General features: G+C 37.4%; 1 protein-coding gene across 3 annotated transcripts in view; it reads right to left on the bottom strand.

The window, feature by feature from the left end:
• Nucleotides 1-17,349, bottom strand: part of dennd1a (DENN/MADD domain containing 1A) — a 60,800-nt gene extending 43,451 nt beyond the window's left edge. For all 3 annotated transcript variants that reach the window (XM_060890712.1, XM_060890713.1, XM_060890714.1), the window contains exons 1-9: nucleotides 17,202-17,349; nucleotides 9,616-9,674; nucleotides 8,386-8,429; nucleotides 7,957-8,006; nucleotides 7,754-7,873; nucleotides 7,603-7,672; nucleotides 7,166-7,246; nucleotides 2,371-2,424; nucleotides 2,032-2,142 (exon numbers count right to left, since the gene is read on the bottom strand). In XM_060890712.1, coding sequence (XP_060746695.1) covers nucleotides 2,032-2,142; nucleotides 2,371-2,424; nucleotides 7,166-7,246; nucleotides 7,603-7,672; nucleotides 7,754-7,873; nucleotides 7,957-8,006; nucleotides 8,386-8,429; nucleotides 9,616-9,674; nucleotides 17,202-17,224 — 612 coding nt within the window. In that variant the 5' untranslated portion in view covers nucleotides 17,225-17,349. The remainder of the gene's footprint in view (nucleotides 1-2,031; nucleotides 2,143-2,370; nucleotides 2,425-7,165; nucleotides 7,247-7,602; nucleotides 7,673-7,753; nucleotides 7,874-7,956; nucleotides 8,007-8,385; nucleotides 8,430-9,615; nucleotides 9,675-17,201) is intronic.
• Nucleotides 17,350-17,757: the final 408 nt, after the last annotated feature.

Here is a 17,757-nt window from a genome sequence, read left to right as displayed (position 1 = left end):
ATGAAGGTGATTTTTGTGCACAGAAGCATTCACAAATATCCCATGATAGCCATTACAATTCAAATTTGGGGGCAAAAGCATAGCCTGACAGTTAGTCTCTGCCCCTTCTGCTAATTTTAGGGTCCAAATGGACAGCATTTTCTCTGTTATTACAGGGAATATGCCAGGTATGGGATTTGTGGCGTTCTGGGGTTGGCTAGAGAGGCATTGCTGAAAGCGTTGGTGTCAGCATTGCATCAGGGAAGCAAAAATGAGACAGAGGGGTCTTTCTGATTATTTTGCATTGAATTGATCCAGACGACGTCTCTGACATACTGACCAATGGCTTCATCAAGCAGTTAAATAAAACACTCAAATATGATTCATAAGTTGGTTCATCAAGATGCATGAAATTGGCATAAGTGGAAGTAAACATTATTGTTTGTAGTCTGGGTAAACGGGATTCCCCATTTGAATTACTACACAGACATAGATCTCACAGCATGCTCAATTGAGCAATGTTTTAGACTCATGGTATCTTAAGTATGTAACCTTGTGAATGTGTGAATAACATAGTGAATAACCATGTATCCAATGGTAGAGACTAAAGCATTTCTGTACGTTGCTCTGGATAAAGGCATCTGCCAAATGCTGTAAATGTAAATGTCGAGAGAGAAAACTGAAAGGAGGGACCTTCAAACAGTGAAAATGAAATTCAATATGTTCCTAATCTGATATTGGACCATTTATCATTGGAGAATTTGTCACAGGCACAAAAACACCAAGCCCAGCTATAAGAGTTTGCACTAGGAGAAAGAGTTCTCATTTTACGACCCACTTTGTGCTCCAAATTACTGGAAAGGCCCTGTTGAGGTCACACAGCAAGTTTGGTATGTCGACTATGAGGTTAAGCAAACGGATGGAAGAGAAAGTATGTAGAAAAGTGAGACACCCTCGTGGGGGTACGCAGCTGTCCCTGACGATTCCCAAAACATGAAAAATTAACCAAAAAATGGCATGCTCCAAATGGGCGTTATCAAAGAGTCACACAGTGATTGGTCCAGCTCAGTGGTTTTGCTGCCAATGTCTGACAGATAAGTCTAATTTGGTGCAGACTTCTGTAAAAAAAAAAAAAAAAAAGTCAATGCTGTGTCTAAATTTGTTGCTTATCCAATAACAAACGTATCAATTTACAACCTGCTCGATGAGCTATGTGCAAGCACATATTTAGTTGACACTGGATGAAACAGATACACAAAAAAATGACCTTTTCCACCCTGTTTGGCTTACAGAAATTTTATGCTTATCCAATACCAAACTTAATAGCACATTTTTAGATAACACTGGACACTTCCGTTCAGACTGATTGGAGCCCCAACAAAGTTTCAGTAGCTAATTGGACAGAATCGTCTGCCTGCGGGCAGTGTATGCCACTGCCTATTGGATGAGAATCAGACTTCCTCTCCTGCCATCCTTAGGCAGGTGGTGGTTTATAGACCTGCCAGCAGTGAGTTGCAGTAGTCCAGTCTTGAGATAACAAGACACTGAACAAACACCTGAGCAGCCTGTGTGGACAAAAGTGGCTGAATCCTTCTAATGCTGTAGAGAAGGAACCGACATGACAATGCACAAACATTGCCGTGCTCATTCATATCAGCCAATCTATCCAGGATCGAGTCATAGCAGCCAATCCATCAACACCTTTGCTAAGGCTCTGTATTTTCTTTTAATTTGTTCTAGGAAGCAGAACTTGAATACTTCATGTCATACTACAAAGCCAGCAGACTCATTCAGCTCTTCTGCCATAAAGAACGTTTTTGGCAATCATTTTTATTATACACCTTATTATAACTCATCTGTGTGTGATAAATGAAGACAATACTGCAGAACCATCTATACATACCCTTTGTCATACATATTGTTCACGGTAATCATTAACATTCCTACCTAATAATAAATACAAGGTACATTTGCCTCAACAATCAACATATACATTTTTAAAGTGTAGATAGAATATAATGTTGAAACATTGAAGAGAAGGATGACACTTACAGTGCTCAAATTGCTGGAGCTGATTAGGACTCTTCGTTCGTGCAGCATGCTTGCATATAGATGAAGCATATTGTTTACATCTACTGCTATAAAATAGTCTGTCATGTTTCTCTGAAACAAAAACAAATATCAGTTTCATTTACTGAAATAATAATAAGGGTTGGGTTTGATACTTGCACCTGTATACACACCAATCCTCATAAAACAAAACTCAAAAGTGATTGTGTGTGTGGCACGCAGTGTGCATTGTTCGAGTATCTGGTGTGCAGTTCCTTTTGTATATGGTAAATAGGTTTTTGGTGTTTATTTTATCGTCATATTATATTTCACATAACTCACATTTTCAGGTATACTTGGCAGCTCCCTTGGATCAGGCACAGTGAAGCAGGCATGCTAGATATTGAAAAGAAGCAAGAAATGAAGCAAAAATTTGTAAACATTTTTGTATTGGTTTACAATCCTGTAAACTTTTGTATTGTTTCATGTCCTACTGGTATAGAATTTATTCTATAGCCCAAAAGGAGACTTGAGAAAACAGAGTGAACATTTTGAAGACTGTACAATCTTTGGCTATTGATTCCAAGGCTGTCTAAAAAGACCTTAATATTAAGTCAGTTTGAAAATGAAAACCAGCTACTCAGTGTAATATAAAAAAATTGGGAAATCAAATGGGGTGATGCAAGGAAAAACACTTTCAATCAAGAGGAACATAATGGCTTGTCTAGATTTTGACAAAAAAAAAAAACAAAAAAAAAAAAAACACACTTTGATGATCTTTGAAGCCTCTTTTACACACAGTTACATACTCTCTCAAACAAACCACCAGAATTTTTTGATAATCTCCTTCTCATACAGTATCAAATCTTAGTGATTGTGAGGTTTCTTATATATTGTGGGTTTGTTTGTGTGTGAGAGAAAGAGATTTACCAAAGTTTCTCTCACATAATATCAAATTATGACCATGCAGAGAAACGTTAACTTCGTGTGAGAAAGTATGATTGCTTGAAAAAGAGGTTTGTGTGTTACAGATCATGTGTTTTTGATATTATGCTTAAGTAATGATAGTCTGAGAGCTAAAATTTGAAATTTGTCTGTAACAGCCTCTCATACACAGATACTAAAACACTCACTCAGATACATAATTATTTTTCATATTTAAGTAGCTGATCAATGAAATGAATTAGTTTGAAAGACAAAGGAAGAAAAGCATTAAAGACAACGTCGTCTTGGTTGCCACTTTGATAATGTAAGGAGTCAGAAAAAAGCCATCTAATATTATTTCATTCAGTTAAACTTAATGTTGATATATCAAAAATGTTGATATAGTGTTTAATACTCATAATTTGAGTCTAATAAAGTCAATTAGGGTGCATAACGTATTTCCTAAAAAATGTCATTTCTAAACTAACTAAAAGCCAGTTTGTAGGCAGTTTTTTAATGACAAAAGCATTCAGTCATCTCTCTAACTTCCCGGACCCCATAATCTTAATCAGTGGCCTGATTAACAGTGTGATCCCAAGAATTAGACAGAACTAAGTACACATAAAACATGAACTTACCAGAGTACAGAAACAATGTCAATACATGCCTAACTTTGGACTTAACAGTTCAGTACAACACCCAAACACAAAGGAATACAAATATCACTCATCAGCTCATTGTATACACTCTGGCACAATGAGTTCTTTCTAACTATTAACTCAATGATGTACAGCATTATCCAGTGGTTGACCGTCAAGGCCACAGGACCTTCCCTGCTGGTCCTATAAAAAAATTAAATGTGTGTTTAAAAAGACTGAATTGTATGGAACAGTGATTTCAACTCGCTGGGGCCAGCATTACAGATACTGCGTACCTTTTGTTAAAAGACCATATATATGAAAATCAGTAAATTAAATTTAGATGTTCAATGACAGGATGCCTTCTGGGCCCAGCAACATGCCCAACATAACCAGAACTTTCCTTATGAATTTCCTAATGTAGACAAGTGAATTGTTTGAAAAGAAAATGGCAGCTACTGTCATTGCTATGCATGATCTTGTTGCTGGTCTACTAAAAACACCTTTTTCAAGGCACCATTTTGGAGACAAACGAGAAATACTTGAGAAAGGTAGACCTACAATTAAACTGGATTCAATAACAAAAGGTATCATCTTTCCTCAGCCACAGTTTTTACAGGGATGTCAGGAAAAATTAAAAATTATCTAATAAATGCAGTGGCTGAAGTGTTAAATGAACATCAAAGAAGAGATTTGGTAGTTATGGTCAATGAGATGACTGACTCCAGTAACACAACGCAGCTCTCTCAGATATATCACTGAAATGGGGATAAAGGAGAGATTTTTCAAATTTGAGGACATGAAACTCTAAATCCAAATTATTGTCATAGTGCTACAGTAGCGCAGCTGTAATAGCATTGAGGCTAAATGGAGTACAGGCTCGCATAAAAGACCCTCCCCAGGCCCTCTTTGTGCAGACTTTCATCCTAGGGATGTTTTGGCAAAGACGGCTGCTGCACGTTATACAGGTAAGGTGTAACTGTAATGCCAAGCTGGTGTGCACTGTCCATGACAAAAGAGTTTTTCCAGCACATCCTTGACAATGATGAAGATTTTGACAGGGAAACTGTACACCGTGTTGAAATGGAGCGAGCTAAATTTAAGGACAGCCGAGCACACTGCGCAGTAAGCCAGATACACGCTCCCATTACAGCAGAGGTAATGAATTACTGCCAGCAGTGCCCCCAGTGCCAGCACACCTCCCACCACAAACCTGCCCTTACTCAGATCATGGACTATGCCACACAATACCCTGAGGTGCATTTGTTTGGCATAGTCCATATACTGTCTGTGTATTTTCTATTGGTTTTATATGGAGTCCTCACAGAGTTGAGGACGAAAGAGTGATTGCTGATGAATATGCACCGGAAAGTTTCTCTTACAGTATCTCATAGAAGGGAGTACACCCCTCACATTTTTGTAAATATTTTAATATATATTTTCATGTGACAACACTGAAGAAATGACACTTTGCTACAATGTACAGTAGTGAGTGTACAGCTTGTATAACTGTGTAAATTTACTGTCCCCTCAAAATAACTCAACACACAGCCATAAATGTCTAAAGTAAAAATGTCCAAATTGGGCCCAATTAGCTATTTTCTCTCCCCGGTGTCATGTGACTTGTTAGTGTTACAAGGTTTCAGGTGTGAATGGGGAGCAGGTGTGTTAAATTTGGTGTTATTGCTCTCACTCTCACTGGTCATTGGAAGTTCAACATGGCACCTCATGGCAAAGAATTGTTGCTCTACATAAAGAGGGAGTAGGATATAGGAAGATTGCCAACACCCTGAAACGGAGCTGCATGAGACCAAGATAAACTTATTTGGTTCAGATGGTGTCAAGCGTGTGTGGCGGCAACCAGGTGATAAGTACAAAGACAAATATGTCTTGCCTACAGTCAAGCATGGTGGTGGGAGTGTCATGGTCTGGGGCTGCATGAGTGTTGCCAGCACTAGGGGGCTACAATTCATTGAGGGAACCATAAATGCCAACATGTACTGTGACATACTGAAGTAGAGCATGATCCCCCTCCCTTCAGAGAATGGGCCACAGGGTATTCCAACATGATAACCACCCCAAACACACCTCTAATGCCCCTTTTCCACCAAAAAGAACCGAGTGCTGGTTCAGAGATAGCACTGGTGTTGGTTCAAAGTTGGTTCCACTGGCGAACCTTCTAAGAACCAGTTTGCCTTTCCACCGGCTAAAGAGCCATCACAGAGCAGAGTCTGACGTCACTGTATACGTGTCACGTGTCCCAGCAACTTTAGCGCAGCAGCGGCAAACACAAACACATCAACAATGGCAGATGTTGCTTTACTGTTACTGCTCATGGCTTTGTGAACCTACATTAGTATCCAAACGCGTCGAAACCAACGTGTACGTGCAGCTCCATGTAATTTGTATAAACGGAGGTTGTAATCGAGAAAGTACATAACGTTATTTTTCATTAACACAGAAAAAAGGTAGCCTTGGCATGTAGCTACTTGTAGCTATGTGTGCTTAAAGTAAAAAAGTATTAAACATTAGTATACTTAAGCTACATTATCAAATGCGCTAGCAGTAGCCCTGCCCCCAGCCCCTGACACAATCCACCTATTCCCAGTTAATATAACATGTAAAATAACTTATTAATAAAATATACAGTTCCGGCAGTTGTTTTGCTATACCTGATTTCTGGATAAAATTCGTAAGGGAAGTAGATAGAATTTTTTGTCTGTTTTTGTATAATAGACTAAGGTAAATTTAAATGTACTCGGTATCAAAGAAAAGTTTTGTATTCTATTGGCATTGAATATAAATACTTTGGCAAAGTGCATGTAGATGCTGTGAGAATAATTGTATAAAACAATCTTTTCTGATAATGTTGCAGACTTTTTGGATAGAGCACATTGTTCTTTCTCTCTCTCACACACACACACACACACACACACACACACACACACACACACACACACACACTCTCCCCCACACATAAACATTCCTTCTCTATCTTACACATACACACAGATGCCTTGACCTTAGTTTAACCCCCTCCCCACCATAGTGGCACCCCCTTCTTTGCAGGTATTGCACTTGCAACACCGAAAGCAGTTGTAAGAAACATGATACTTTGGCTGGGAGGTTCCTACATTGAGATAACGGCCAAGGCTGCTTTTGTGGACACTAGCATTAAGCACTGCACACACACATTATGCCATCCTTCTTCTTGTACGACTATATATTCCTGTTTTACTTAATAAACTTTGGAACTTCTCTCTGAAAAGACTTTGACTACTGTGTTTCATTGAGACTTCCCCGAGTACTCGCCGGGAACCAGAAACCGAGCAGAGGTCCAAGAGGCTCAATTTACGGTTATCCTGCACTAAGAGCAGATGAAAGAATTGTTATCCTGTCTCCAGACGGAAGATGAGAATTCCATACAGATGCATTCTGTCTTATGAAATTAAAAATGCATCACAAAGACATGCTTTCAAAAACATGATAAATGTGTAGACAGGGCTTTAAACAATGTTAATTTACTTTTACTCAGTCATGTATATCTTCCTGTGCATGTTTAATAAGATTATTACCGTATTCAGGTATACAGACATTCCAGGGTCAGGAATTGATAATGCATGTAGAGACTCCATCAATTCCTTCTTTAAATTCTCCTGTAACAGGCACACAAAAACACACATGCCAACATTTTATTTTAAATACCATACACATTTTATTTCCTTCTGGACTAATAACTCTCTCCAACCCTGAGCAGCTTTCAACATGTTACCACCCAATTGATTTACAGCCTTTTGCGTTAGAAAACTGGTGCCTATCCCTACATGCAGTGAGCTTTAAATGTATAACACTTTCCAAACATTTACTGGATATATAATCCACAATCCATATTTTAGGAAAATATCAGGGTGCAAGTGGCTTGGAACTCAAATACATAGTTACACCTCACCAACAAACACATATACACACAACCAACAGTGACCAAACTACTTATTTCTGTGACCGTGCTTACCTGTCCTTTATTAGTGTAGTTAGCCAGCATATTCAGCAGATTATAGAACACTTCAAACCATGGCAGATAACTGTATGAACAAACCAAAACATTCCACATGTTTATGAAATTGTTAGAAGACATCAAACCACAATAGATCACTGAATCTCACCTGAGGAAACAGTAGCCACTCTGAGCTCCATCAGATAGTTGGCAGAAACCAAAACGCTGCTTACTCTCAACATCAGTCAAGACAAATGTGAAGTTTTGTGCCACCTGTCCCACTGCCGGACTGAAATAAGAAAATGGGTCTAAAGATCTACATCTAAGTACGAACCAAAAATGTAGGCATGTGTGCATGAATGTGTGTTATACCTGTCCATACTGAAAGGGAAGCAAAACTTAGGCACAGTCTGCAAAGTTTCCTGTGGAGGAAAGAAAGAAAGAAATTGAACATCTAATAAGAGTGTGTAAAAACATGCAGGAGATGCCTGACATTACAAGGATTTGGCTTTTATGAATAAATCTTAGTGCTCGCAGAAGCAACAATGTATACTTTGTCACTGAACCCATGTCAACAGTTCCAATCTAATTTCTGAGATTTTATATACTTGTATTTGAAAACAGTATGTGTCCTTCAAGTAATATGTGTAAATAGGTGTGTATTGAGGAGAAAAAAAAAGAAAAGGTGTTTTTTCTAGAAAAATGGTTAAGCACATATATGCATAAGACCACATATAAAAACACATGAAGAATACACACAAGACGACACAGGTGATTAAAGCATAATGACAACATGCAGACCTGGTCAGTATAGTCCTCAGGGAAAAGCCAACACATCTCTGCCCCTAAAAAACAGATTAAAAACACAAACGAATGATAAAATAGAATAAATAAAAACTACTACTACTACTACTACTACTAATAATAATAATAATGAGAAATAAAAAGAAAAACTCACAAATAAATTCATGAATTTATCAGGTATAAATAAGATATAACAATTCCCTTATAGCAATTCAGATTCCTATTTAAAATTTTTTAGAAAATTAAAAACATTTTAATTTTCATGCATCCCTTGTTACTGTGGGTGCAGGCTCGCTTTAACTTGGTAGTTGTACTGTAGATTGAAAAAAGCTTCAGTTGTCCATTTTCAGTTAATCTAATTCTGTGTAAAAGTTTAGGCAGGTGTGAAACTGTACAGTTTCCCTGTCAAAATGCTGTAAAGTAATAATGCTTTCAAAAATAGATATTTTAATTGTTTATCTCTTTACAAAATGCATAGTGAGAAAACAGAAGAAAAAATCTAAATCAAATCAATATTTGGTGTGACTACCCTTTTGCTTCAAACCTGCATTAACTCCTACACTTTTTACAATTCCAAAAAGTCAAGGATTTTGAAGGATTAGTGTCAGGTATATGATTAACCAGTTATACCAAGAGGGGGATAATGATCATCAATTTCACATGTACTGTAGGTTGAAACACAGTCAATAACTGAAACAGAAACAGCTGTGTAAAAGGCATAAACCTGGATGAGGAACCGCCAAACTCTGCTACTAAGGTGAGGTTGTGTAAGAAAGTTTCAGGTCATACACCATATGGCCAGGAACGAACAGGAAGTGCTCATGTTAATTGTACAATTAAAGAAAAACAATATAGGACATTTGCCATTATTTTTCATACAAACTGTTTAAAATCCAGCACATTTTTAAATGTCTATGATCTACAAGAGAAACTGACACAAATATACTGGGAAAAGGAAGGGATAGTGTGACCCAGAAGTATTCAGAATTTAGCTGAGGGCTCCCTCTGTTGGTTCGGAAAGGGAGAGGGAGGTGGAAAATGAGTGCGGAGGTGTCGCCAAAGTTGGTGTAAAAAGTCCCTGTTGGTGTAATGGTCATTTTTCCATATTGTAGTTATCTAATAAATATAAAATATATACACTTCTATATCAAAGCAATGTATACTCATACACCTTTTATTATATATGCTGGGGTATATGTATAAGTTAATGTTGGAATGTGTATTCACCTTTTGCCTCAGAATATTTCACCTCCATGTAAGCTTCAAAGATCTTCTTAGGCTTGTCCCTGAAATAAACAGGTGTCAGAAGACAAAAAATGAAGATATTAAATATCTACTCATACTCAGCAAATTATAAGAAAACAAACTAGACTATTATGTCCAGGCAGTCTGTTGGTTTATTTTGCAATGTTTTATTTTAAGCCTGGTTTATAGTTCTATAATCTAGTATCTTCTAGCACATCAGAGCATGTTTATGAGGACAATCAAGTCAATAATCAAGTCTAACCTGTACCAAAACCATTTCAAAAGAGTTTCCACTTGTCTGGAACAAGTAGCAATACATGGTCCATATACTGAAGTTATACACATTTTATAATTATAGATGCTGTAAAATTGTTTAAAAAATTAGTTGTCTTTTCGGTGGATAGCTACCAGGGGAAGTCAGCCATTTTAATGACTTTAATTTACAGCCATGTAAATACCCTCAATTATTTATATAGGCCACCAAATTATGATTTAAATTTAATTTAAAGAAACTTTAATCGCAGAGGACACATTTTATTATACCACTATAATAGACTAACATGAACAGCAATAGAACATATTTAGAAAGAATAGTTTGTCACACATTGTTATAAAATTATACATTCCCTTAAGAAAGTATTAAAATTACAATACTAATTCTTTAGTTTTTTGCTATACACTGAAGCAACAGACCAAGATATTAATTAATTTATTCATTTATTTATGCTTACATATATGTCAAGTCAAGAAGCTTTTCACAATGAAATGAGAATGTTTCTCCAGGACCATGGTGCTACATAAAACAAAAGCCCTATTCGGACGGGACTAGTTTTACAGGGGGTCGTTAGAGAAATTTCAGTTTCACAGACGTACTTTGTGATTTTAATCCCGTCCGAATCTGCCATGTCTGTCTTTTTCCTCACACGACCTGTGTAAAAATTCCAGAGCAAATTACCTACTGTTTTTCAGCAAAATCGGCGCTCCTCTGAGAAATCTAATCCCGTCCGAATGCGAATGTCTGTGATTGCCGAAAATGTTCCAAAACGCGTTTTCTTGTCCGTTTTGGTCAACATGCACTACCGTATTAACCCTAGCGCACCGGTATTGAAGTTTCTGCTTTCTACCCTACCCAAACCTTGTGGTTGTGTATACAGTTTTCAAACTGAAACTGAAACGTAGGTTCGCTCCAAACAGAAATTAAACCCAATGTTTCCTCCCGACTCCAGTGTCGTGCCGCTTCCTTTTTCGCCGCCACTTTACTATTGATCGGTCATATGACCATACGCAATCCACGCATCCTGGACATGTGGTCATGAAATGACAGACGTCGGCTGAAAAAGAATTCTAACTCAAACGTCGTTTGGAAAACTAGTCTCGTCCGAATAGGGCTTTAGCCACATATGTGCAACCTGGTGCAAACAGTGCAGGACAAAAGAGACAACAACTTTTGTCACTGCAGGACAACAAAGAGACAACTTGCATTATTGCAAACAAATAATGCAAGGCATTTCAAAAAAGATACACAAAACAGCACAGAGCAGTGTAAGGTGCAATCAATATTGCGTGTGCAGAAATACTGGAATGAACACATTAGTATTATAGCAGCTGTTACATGAGGTATTGTAATGTATTGTGCAAAACAGCAATCAACTGAGATGTGTGTCATACAACTTTAAACATGTTATCCTTTGTTTGAACCCATGCATTTTTCAAATGATCAAAATATTGGAGCATGCAGAGACTGGTGTCTCTTGTTGCTCAGGTGTGTTCTGTTGCCCTGATTGATTAAACACTTAATAGCTCTGAATGTCTACTCTCGGCTTAACCCCTCGGTTTAGCTGGTGAAGACTGCATGTGCTGTTAATCAGGATAAAGCAACAAAGTTCATACAGCTATATATGAAAAAAGACAACTCAAGCATAGCCATTGCACAAACATTGGGCATAGTGCAAGTTAATACAGAGATTAGACACAAAGGTTCTGCACCAAGATTAACCTCTACCAATATGATGGGAAGGCAAAAGTGTGGAGGTAAATAATGATCTGCCCATGATGAAAACATAAAAGCTTGCTCAAACAAAGTGGAGGTTGTTTCATGGATTGGGATCGCATGACAGTTTCTGAAACTGGCTCATTTATCTTTTGCTGATGATGCAACTAATGATGGCAGCAGGAGAATGAAATAGAAAGTCTGCCTGCCAATGTACAGCAAATATAACACTTTTTCACACAGGGCCATATGGGTTTGGAATTTGTTTTCCCTTAATAATAAAAACTTTCGTTTAAAAACTGCATGTTGTGTTTCGTTGTGTTATCTTTGACTAATATTTTAATTTGTTTGATGATCTGAAACATTAAAGTGTGACAAACGTGCAAAAAAAAAAACAGGAAGAAGCCAAACACTTTTCCACACCACTGCATATTTATCTGAATAGTCCCGGGCAATTTAAAATAACTTCCACATTGTCCCTGATTCACACATTTGGGTGCTTAATTAATCGGTTAAGCAGACCAATCAAATTAGACATCCTTAGGAAAGGAGGTGGGCAACACTGATTTTAAGGGTGAAAGGAAAAAACAAAAACAAAAAACACTGTAGTGCCAAGGTGTTCCCATAAAGACCAACAATGCCAAGAGATATCTGATGACATCAGGAAGAAGGTGGTGACAGCCCATCAGTCTGGGGAAGGCCATCTCCAAAAGATTCCAGCTCCAAAAATCCACTGTAAGACAAATTATCTACAATTGGAGGGCATTCACATTTGCTTAGAAGTGGATGCCCATCAAAACTATCTTCAAGAAACACCATAAAAATAATACAGGAGGTAAATGTCAACCCACACATCACCTCTATAAAGTTGCAGACCTCTAGTAGATGCATGTACATTTACTCCAAATGCTGCCAATCAGACAAAAATGAACAGGCATGATACTTATTAAAGTGTTGCTAGAAGGAAGCCATTGCACAAACCTGAAGCCTACTGGAAGTACATTCTCTGAAGAGATAAAGTCCAAAATAGATTTATTTGGTCATAATCAAAACCACTATGTTTGGAGACAAGCCAACATTGAATTCCATGAAAAGTATCTTCCTCCCAACTCTGAAGCATGGTAGTGTGAATGTGAAAGTCTGGAGCTGCTTTTCTGCCTCTGGTCCTGGATGACTGAATATTAACCAGGCAAACTTGACTTCTCAGGACTCCAGCCATCAGTCAGGGATCTAAAGCTGGGCTGATGCAACAAGAGAACACCCCAAAGCATTCAAGCAAAACCACCAAGGCCTAATAGAAAAAAGATTTGTACTCTGAACTGGCCTAATCAAAGTCTGAACCTCAATCCAATCAAAATGTGGCTAGACCTGAAGCAGGTGATATATGACAGATGTCCAGCCAACCTCTCTCAAATGGCTGAGTTCTGCAAAAAGGAGTGGGCAAAAATCCCCAAAGACAGATGTTAGAGACTGAACAGTGGTTTCAGAACACGTTTAGTTGAAGTAAGGTCTGCAAAAGGACATACCACAAGCTACTTAACAGGGTTCACACACTTCATTAGCTCTACTTGACCTTAGTGCTGCATTTGACACTATAGATCACATCTTCCTAGATCGCTCACAAAATTACACATGTATTCAGGGACAGGCTTTAAGTTGGTTTAGATCCTACCTGTCTGATCGATACCATTTTGTAGAATTACAAAATTAATTATGGAGTCCCTCAAGAATCAGTTCTAGGAGCTCTGCTTTTCTCGATATACATGCGTCCTTTACGGAACATAATTAGAAGGCATGGGGTTAATTTCCACTGTTATGCTGACGATACCCAGTTATATATCCTCATCAAAACCAGATTAAATAGCTAAATTGTAAATTTTCTGTTGTTAAACTTGGATAAGACAGAAATACTACTCATCAGTCCACACCTCAACTTCCATTTAGAGGGATGTACCGTTACTAGTAGCTCAACAGCAAAAGACAAGCAGAGTGTTATATTAGACAGCAACTTGTTTTTTGAAAATCATATCGCCCATACTACAAAAACAGCTTTCTTCCACCTTAGAAATATTGCCAAGCTACAAAAACATCCTATTTTTATCTGATGCTGAGAAGCTAGTTCATGCATTCATGACCTCTAGCCTGGACTATTGTAATGCATTACTAGGTGGTTGTCCTGCATCTTTAATAAATAGGCTACAGTTGCAGCTGAGAGTTCTAACCAGGACAAGAAAATATGATCATATAATCCCAATCCTATCATATTTACACTGGCTACCTGTTAAGTTTAGAATTGATTACAAACTGCTGTTACTTACGTACAAGTCTCTTAATGGTTTAGCTCCCAAGTATGTAACTAGTCTTCGAACAAGTTACAATCCTTCACGCTCTCTCAGATCACAAAACTCAGGAGTACTGGTAGTTTCCAGAATATCTAAGTCCACTAAAGGCAGTAGAGCGTTTTCGTATTTGGCTCCCAAACTTTGGAATAGTCTTCCTGATAGTGTTCGGGGCTCAAACACTTTCCCAGTTTAAATGTAGATTAAAAACTTGTCTCTTTAATCTGGCATACACACAATACTTCCCTTAATCTTGTGCTCTAATACATTTGACAAAATGCAAATTATCATTTAGTGCCTGATAATATTATGAACAGCAGCTACAGTATGTTAATTCCTCTCCACCGCTTCTCTCTTTCTACCCATCCCGAGGCATCCAGAAATTGTACCAGCTCCGATTGTCTTCCGTGACATGAAGATTTTGGACCTCCACTAAGATGAGGCAGACTCTGTGAGGATCCTGAGGCATCTAGAGATTTACCAGCCCCAGTTAGACTCTGCTATACTAAAGAGGAGATGCCAACTACATGTGGTCTTTGAGGACAACAATCTCCTCATCAATACAAGATTGATCAGACTGTATATTTATAATCACACTTTCCAGGGTCACCCATATGAGGATGGGTTCGCCTTTGAGTCTGGTTCCTCTCAAGGTTTCTTCCTTTACCATTCAAGGGAGTTTTTCCTTGCCAATGCTGCCTGAGCCACATCAGACTTGCTCGTTGGGGATAAATACAAACAAATAGATATCTAATATTAATATAGAATTTTGTATTATATTAATCTTTATATTATTCTTTATAATAGCCTTTTGTTCTGTTTATGTTCTGTAAAGCTGCTTTGAGACGATGTCAATTGTAAAAACACTATACAAATAAATTTGAATTGAATTGTGCACATCAAATTTTCAGTTTTTGTGAAATAAACAACTTTTGTTGAATAAATAATAATATATTCATTGCACTTCTTTTTTGGGGTCCATCATTGGATAAATAAGGTTTTTTTGATGTAAATTTGCTATTTTAATATTCTTACAAAAAATTAATGACCACGTCTATCTCTATATATACATATACACACACACACATACATACACAATATAATTGATGTTTATATAGACTTCAGCCTTATATCATCCTGCTCCTTTCCTATAGTGTACCTCAGTATTATCTGACCAGTCAAATTTGTAGTTATGCTGCACCCGTGAAAACTAGGAAGGGTCTACCATACCCACTCCCTCTCTCTTATGGCAAAATGAGTGGAGGGAGTCTAAAAATTGGGTAGTCTGATACAAAAGTTTGCATGTTTAAATGTTTAATAAAGCTACATGTAAATACCAGGAAATAGAAGCTAAAATCCTAAACTCTCTTTTCATAGTAATCCTTTGATCTTAAACCCAAGTGTCAATTCCAAAAGACTTCAGTAGATTCTGCTTTATTTTAAGACTGTCTCTTTCAATACTTTTGGTCATTTGGCAACAAAATGTACCATAGTACAAAGTTAACACATTTAGAAGTAAACAGCAGGAAAAGAATCATGAGATTCTGATCTACTGTCTCATATTTATGTTTTGATTTTAAACCCAAGTCTTCAGTGTACAACAAAATACTTTAGGAGGGGTCTGAATTTCATTAGGTCAGAAATAACCTCATAATTTTTGAAGTATTAAAACAGTTAAATATAAATATGTGCCAGGTTAGATGAGGTGCTGAGTGAGTTCCCCATCCATTAAGGGAAAATGAACTTTTCCCCATCAGCCTCAACTGAGGAAAGGAGCAGCAACAGTTCTTAAGTGGAGAACAACTGGAATAATACTATACATCAATAATGTAAGTAATGTTTTTTTTTCTTTTTGTACATTTAAATTTCTGTAGTTCAATAGAAGTGAAATGTTTAAAAATATATGCATGCATTTGAAAAGAGTAGCATTCATTTTTAGCAGTATTAAAATTAACTGCTAAATATCTAATTCATTCTATGAATCTATGACTGTGGTGTTATTTTTATTTAAATAGTGTTACATTCCAGTAAGATAGCAGCCCAAAAAAAGGGTCATAAATCTGCACACCCTTGCAGTAAGTATTATTTTACAGCAATAAAACTTGATAAATTTAAGGTATGTTTCTGTACATGGTAGTCATTTGACCAATTATGGCTGTGCTATTTGCTACCCTCTTTAGCATCTTTGTTTTCTCAATTAGATGTGGCTGGCAAACAAAAAGCTCCAGATTCACCTACAGAGTTCACCATGTGGGCAATACCCTGTATGTCTCAACCCGTATCTTTAAACTAGAGTATTTAGAGAAAACGCCTAAAGCACAGAGAGAACATGAAAACTTCAGCATATAAGGCAGAGGCTCAAACCTCCATCCCTGGAGGTGAATGGCATATAGTTTAAATTAAATGGCATTTATGAAACATTTTTAGATACTAGTGTTGAATTAAATAACACATTTAAAATTAAGCAGTTACATTATGGGAAGAGCTTTTATTGCACAAGCATTTGTGTCTGACAAGCTTATCATTGTTATTATCATCCCGTTGCTGTTCATTTTAAATAAAAAGTCAAGTGTATTGTGAATCCCTTAGGTAATGATTTTTATTGTGTTTATCTGGGTTGATTTGGACCTCTCATATAAAGGAGAATTTTATCATTTAAGATCTGCTGCTGATGGGTCTACTAAAATGATATTTATGTGCAACATGGCAAAATAAAATAAGTTTGACACTCCTGGCCTAGCTAGAATCTTACCTAGTGGAGTATGCCATGCATGTTTTAGACAGGTCTTACTTAATCCATTAACATACAACCCTAATGTCCCATTTCTTAAAAACTAGCTTCAGCGCTGTTTAAAATAAAAAAACTCTTTACATATATTGTAATGTTGCTGCTACACTATACACTCTCGTGTATAATATACATGTCTTCTAAGGTGAATAAGAAGGATGCACGAGAGAAACACACACACACACACACACACACACACACACACACACACACACACACACAATTATTATTATTATTATTATTATTATGCTCGGGTTGTTTGAGACAAATAAACAGGGTAATGAGAGTAACAATCCTAAACATATGCAATTATCATGTGAACCTGTCAGAAAATTACGAAAAAATTCCACCCTCCAGGAACAAGTACAATCGGGCCTACAGGGGTCTAGGGCTCCACATTGGCAACCCGCAATAACCTGAAACAGATAACGTTAGATGACAAGGCACTTACTTGATCCGAGATCCCATTTTCATCTCTTTTTCAGCGTCAGTTTAGTGATGAAGCATTAACTTGTTGAGGGAATAAAAGCCATTTGACAGCCCCGTTAGATACGAACTGCAACACGTGACGATCACTAGCGCGTGGATGCAGGAATTCTGGGAGATGTAGTTTTGTAAAGACCCACGGGAAATTCGCTGGAACAGAAACCAAAGCGCTAATGAACTTCATTTACCAAGCAACTTGTTCAATATTACGCGCTAGCAGCGTGATAAAAACATTGGTGTATTCGGGTTAACACAGGTCGCGTGCGGGCGGGCGTTTATGTATGTGTTTGGATGTGTCAGTAATGGGATTTGATCAATGGCAGGCACTTATTACAGCGTAACAGATATTGCGTCATTGGGTAGGCGTGGCCTATTTGATAATCTAACCCTATCCCTAAACCTAACCCTAACCATAACCGTAGTTTTGGTTGTTTATTTGTTTTCTAAAATAAATCTACCTGTATGACTGTTTTGTCCTTCGTAGTATGCTGTTTTTTTTAAAGAGGGCGTTTTCCAAGACC

The sequence above is a fragment of the Tachysurus vachellii genome, chromosome 17 (assembly GCF_030014155.1).
Source record: "Tachysurus vachellii isolate PV-2020 chromosome 17, HZAU_Pvac_v1, whole genome shotgun sequence".
NCBI lineage: Eukaryota > Metazoa > Chordata > Actinopteri > Siluriformes > Bagridae > Tachysurus > Tachysurus vachellii.
This window is presented reverse-complemented; position numbering and strand designations above follow the sequence as displayed.